At 39.9% G+C, this 5,981-nt stretch overlaps 1 protein-coding gene across 1 annotated transcript; it reads left to right on the top strand.

The window, feature by feature from the left end:
- On the top strand, positions 1-2,544 carry LOC119421474 (ferritin, middle subunit-like). The gene is made up of 4 exons (XM_037688824.1): positions 1-114; positions 1,908-2,054; positions 2,169-2,294; positions 2,380-2,544. Exons 1-4 carry the CDS (start codon positions 13-15, stop codon positions 2,533-2,535), a joined length of 531 nt encoding a protein of 176 aa, XP_037544752.1. The 5' UTR covers positions 1-12; the 3' UTR covers positions 2,536-2,544.
- Positions 2,545-5,981: the final 3,437 nt, after the last annotated feature.

Genomic DNA, 5,981 nt, shown 5'->3' with positions numbered 1-5,981 from the left:
ATAATAGTTGAAATGGATTCTCAGGTGCGTCAGAACTACCACCGCGACTGCGAGGCCGCCATCAACACGATGGTCAACTTGGAGCTGTTTGCCTCTTACACCTACACCTCCATGGTAAGAAACTCCACTTTTTTACTCCATTATAGATCACGGTAACCGTTTGTGTGTTTGAGTTGTTGCTGAAAATTTTTCATTTGTTTTGGTAATGCTGATGGGCTTTTTTTTCTTCCAAACCAACATATACTGAAATAATTCAAATATGCACAGTGACATGGTGTCACTATGTCACAGTGTGACAGTCAGTTCACCAATAAAGCGGTGTGGAAAGCCAGAAGGGTTTTAGTCTGTACTTTAAAAAAAAAGTTAAAAAAAGAATATCAAACTTGTTGGAGCAATTCATCAAAGTATCTAATCTTTGAACAAAGGGAGAAAACAACTTTATTTTAGCTGGACACAAGTGGAGCTCCTGAGTTGTTAACTCATCAGACAGTTAAATAAAACGTTGCTCAAATATAACTATCAAAGAAATAATCTCATCTCATTTTTGATTAAAGATCTTACACTGAAAAACTTAAATAAGCAAAAATAGGTGTTCTTGAAGGAATGCATTTCATGAACTAAGATGTTGAAAAATCCATCCATCCATTATCTTTACCCGTTTATTCCATTTTGGGTCACGGGGGTCGCTGGTGCCCATGTCCAGCAATCACTGTGTGAGAGGCGGGGGACACCCTGGACATGTCTCCAGTCCATCACAGGGACGCATAGAGACAAACGAGACAAACAGCCATTCAGTCTCTCACTCACACCTAGGGACAATTTAGAGTTACCAATCAGTCTAACATGCATGTTTTTGATCTGTGGGCGGAAACTGGAGTACCTGGAGAAAACCCACACACGTACGGAGAGAACATGCAAACTCCACCCAGAAAGGGCCCGGGCCGGGATTTGAACCGGCGACCTTCTCGCTGAGAGGCAACAGCTCTACCAACTGAGCCACTGTGCTAGAGTTGTAATAGTTTTGGTCAAATCTTGAAAAAGACGTTATGTCATAACTGTACATTAAATCTTGCGTGGACTGTTTGTGCTTAGAGTGTGTTGAGGAATAGTTTTAGATTATTATCACATCAACTGTTTAGCTTAATATTTGAAAACAGACATGTTAATCATTGTTGTTTGCTAAGTTCAGCTGGCTACCCCCCCCCCCCCCCCCCCCCACACACACACACACAAGTACAAAATATAATCTTTTCTGTGGAAGATGATAAATATTGATGGAAGCCCATCAGATTTATTGATGACTCTACCTGGGGGCCTGATGTGTCAATAAATCCTGGGAAAATGAGTGACTTGTGTTTTGTAAGCTTCTTTATTTGAACGTTTTGGTTATTTGTCTTATGTCAAAGTAATACTAAATGAAATAAAACATTATCATACAGCAGGCCAAGCAGCATCCTTCAGGGTGTGTTAACTGTTAGCTGACTGCTCAGATCCAAATGTTGAGAATACTGTAAATTTGCACCTTTTTTTTCCTCCCACAGTTTACTGCAGCATCCTATCATTGAGCATCATGATAGTTACTATTTAGAGTTCTGAAGGATTTAACTAAGTGTATGTTTCACAAATTACTAGACAAAGTCAACAGCTGGAAAGAAAATAATCAGTTAGTCTAACACCACAACGTTCGAGAAACTGTATACGAAGTGCCCTGGTTTAAGAAGAGGGGGGATCAGAAATTTTACAAAACATTTTGAATGACTTCAGTCAACGCAGTTCCTACAATCTCAACATGCACACACATTTTACTGTAAAACACAGAAATAATTTGGGACTTACGCAGTGATTTTGATGTATAAACTGTAAAAAATAAAATGATTGAGGGTTCTGCTCCGTCTCTCCACCAACAGGCCTTCTACTTCTCCAGAGATGATGTGGCCCTTCCAGGTTTTTCTCATTTCTTCAAGGAGAACAGCGACGAGGAGAAGGAGCATGCTGAGAAGCTGATGGACTTCCAGAACAAGAGGGGAGGACGCATCTTCCTCCAGGACGTCAAGGTGAGCACGGACTGGAAAGATAATCGTCACCCTCAGTTCCTGCTGAACAACATGCTCTCTCACTGATGACTCAGACAAATTAAAGTTAAACCTATGTTTGGGTCCTTTTTGTAGAAACCTGAGCGCAATGAGTGGGGAAGTGGTCTGGAGGCCATGCAGTGCGCCCTGCAGCTGGAGAAGAAGGTTAACCAGGCCCTGCTGGATCTGCACAAACTGGCCTCTGATCGCACAGATCCTCACGTAAGAACAACTTAAAGCACTGCCTGTCACATTTACAACTTAATTAAATGTCTTTCCAAGTTAATAAATGATCTCTTGGTTTCAGCTGTGTGACTTCCTTGAGAAACACTACCTGAACGAGCAGGTGGAGACCATCAAGAAGCTGGGTGATTACATCACCAACCTGACCAGCATGGATGCCAACACCAACAAGATGGCAGAGTACCTGTTTGACAAGCACTCCCTGGGGGGCAAGAGCTAAAGAGGACCTGGAAGAGAACCTGGAGTTGAAAACAATCAATTACATGCTTTTACTTCAACTTCAGATTTATCTAAAATTTCAAACATCACTTCACCAGTAATGTGAAGTTTTGGTGTTTAATGTCAAACTAAAGAGTCATGTGGTCATTATTGTATTTCATGTTCTCATGATCTGAATAAAATGAAATAAATAGAACAAAATAATTAGCTGGATTTTGTAGTTTCGATTCATTGTATATAGATGCTGTATTGATCTCCTGAGGGAAACTGTTTCAATATCACTTGTCAGCATTGTCTTAAGCTAGTTCATGTTCTGGTTTTCATTTGGGGAAAAAGGTCAAAATGCTCCCTCCAGGTTGGAGATGAGTCTTTGTCTCAAGGGAAGGAGTTCAAATATCTGGGAGTCTTGTTCACAAATAATGGTAAAATGGAGCTGGGACGGATTGGGATTTTCATCTGCAGTAATAAGGGAGTTGCTCCAGTCAATTATGATGAAGAAGGAGTTCCGTCAAAAAGCAAAGATTTCAACTTACTTGTTCATCTACAAACAAACCCTCACTTGATATGGTGCCTGGAATGTGACAGCAAGAATTTAGTTCACTTCAGTTTATTGAGTTCACAACAAACGTCTCAGGGCACTGTACAAAAATATTCACATCCATTCTAAAATGCTAGTTAGTAAAAGTTATTTAAGGAAGCCAACAGTTTGCATTGAATCTCCACTTTGTTTAAATCTCGTAAGAATGAGATCCTGTTTACAAGTGGCTGAAATAAATGTTTTCTGTAGGATGTTATAGTGTAAGATGCTTTGTCATCTGGGAGGAGTTTAGAGTAGAGCTGCTGAGGTGGGCATCTGATTAGGACACTTCCTTGCTGTCTCAATCTGGAGGTAAGCTCATCCCACCAAATGAAAACCCGTAAACAAACCCTGAACATCACTGGAGGGATCATACTGTATAACCTCCTTGGTCCTGGAATACTTTTGGGATCCCCAGGAGGAGCTGGACAGTGTTGCTTGGTGAGAGGGATTGTTATGGTCTGCATGTCTAGCAGTGACTCACAACATGGAGTCAAGACGAGTGTAACATTTAAATAATTTTGTTTTTAATCAAAGTTTTATTTTATTGATTTTTTTTTTATTTATTTTTTTAACATACAAACAGAACACAAAGAACAAAAACCCCTCCCTCCCCTCCCACCCCTCCCCTCCCACAATGGATCAGTCAAACATACATAAACAAATTAAACAGGTACTGACATGTTTTCTACATACAACATAAAAGGCTGCCACGTGTCCCACAATCTTTTTACAGAACCCTTCAGGGTATATCTTATTTTTTCCAGATGGATATGATGCATCACCTCCCTTAATGAATGCACATCTGCTGGGAGGTGTGGGTCCTTCCATTTGCACAGAACCAACCTTCTGGCCAGAAGAGAGCCAAAAGCAATCACATCCTTCTCATAATAGCTGAAGGGCGTATCCACAGGGACCTCCCCGAACAGTGAGGTGACGGTGATGGGTGAACAGTATTTCCTCATAGCCCAGAGAAGGTGTCAAAAATAGATTGTCAAAAAGTCTGCAGTTTGGCACAGGTCCAGAATGTATGCAGGAGTGTAGCTGGTTTGTTTACAATGATTGCATGCGGGGTCCAGGTCGGCGTTGATCTTGGACAGCTTGTCTTTGGACCAGTGCAGCCGGTGTGCCACCTTGAACTGAATTACAGCATGTCTCAGACAGATTGAGGATGAATACATGTTCTTAATGATCTTTTGCCAGATTGAGTCTGATGTGGTCCCATTTCAGTTTAAGGGAGTTAAATAAAATATAAAAAAACACTAATGTCTAGTGAGAAAAGGAGAATGGGAGCCCTGGCAAAAAGCATAAAGGAGGGAGAAGCCCCAAACTAGCCTGTGGTCAACTGATGGATTCAAGCCACTCCACTCATTCAATTTATCTGGAAACTACAGCTACAACCATAAAACTTCCAGGCCCAGATAACACTTGTAGCTTCTATGAGTGAATGGAGGAAGAAGGGTGATACTTCTTCTCACTTTGCTACACTTATTTATTTGCACTCATTAAAGCTGGGAGCACCAAGTCAGGCAAGTGATCAATAAGAAGTTGACAAACATTCTGGATATTCAACCACTAAATTCACCACCTGTCAGACTCAACAACTGAAGCTGAATTTGAAGTTACAGGATTTGCTATTTAAATTTTATTACAAAATAATCAAAATTAGAATCTTAATAAACAATAAACAAAAATTGAATACAGCACAAATGACAAAGCATAAAAATTTGGAGAATAACTAGTTTGAAATAGTAAAATAATTACTAAAACAATAATGAACAATCTAGACAATGATTATAGATTAATTCTCTTTTATCTAAGGCAAAATGAACTCTTTGAGCAGGAATTATTTTGGCTTTTATATATGCACACACTTAGACAAAGTTGAACTATTTGATAAATAGTTTTATGAATTTTTTAATGTGACCAGATCCAGTCATTTCTTATCACTGCAAACCAGGAAATGATTCATCAAGTTGCATCAGCTAAATTGGAATAACCAGACACAAAGTTGCATCATGTCACCAGATCTCAGCTGCTTACTGGGTCAGTTTGAGGGCACCAGTTCACTCCTCTTTCCAGGGTTTAGCTGGTGAATCAGACCAGGATAGACCACAAGGCCAGGCACTGCCCAAGGTAGCCGAAAGTCACTGTGACTGCTTCAGGGATCGGTGTATCAGTTGATGAGAAGCTGGCTTACGCTTTAAACTGAGAACGTTAATCTCACAGTGAGAAAAATAAATGTTTTGTCTTCTGTAGTTACTGGAATTCTACTTTGCTTCTAACAACAAAATGTTACAGAGCAAACATTTTCTTAGCTCATGAATAAATGAGATTAATATAAGACGTGCACAGCAGGATGGGTACAACAGCCGAACTGAAAGTGTCACTCAAGGGAACTTTGAACGCTCAGCTCTCAAAAGTGTTTTGGGGAACTCTCAAATTTTATGACTCCTCTCTGACGTAAACAGATCCCAGCTCAAAAAGAATTATGCACAGGTCAGGTGTTTCTTAAAGAGAAGTCATATAAAGGTGACACAGGGACGTGTAACAGGGCTGGCTGGGTTTTCCTTCTGGACCCATGCAACCTGACTACACATAAGCAGAAGACAATGGATTGATCAATAGAGGGATTTCATTATTAAAATTATCAGTTGAACTAGATGGCTTTACTTTACTTTAACCTGAAAGGTAAAGATTTTCTCTGGAATACTGAGGAAAAGTCCAAAGTATCTGTTTCTAAGGACTGTTGTTGCAAAGGTTTTTCTTCTGTTGCAGTAAACTCTATTGCTTCTTAAACACAAAGTTTGTTTTCTCAGTCATCCAGGTATATAACAACAAAAAAGGTTGAATCATGTCATCTGGACTTC

The sequence above is a fragment of the Nematolebias whitei genome, chromosome 15 (assembly GCF_014905685.2).
Source record: "Nematolebias whitei isolate Nwh7 chromosome 15, NemWhi1, whole genome shotgun sequence".
Lineage (NCBI taxonomy): Eukaryota > Metazoa > Chordata > Actinopteri > Cyprinodontiformes > Rivulidae > Nematolebias > Nematolebias whitei.
This window is presented reverse-complemented; position numbering and strand designations above follow the sequence as displayed.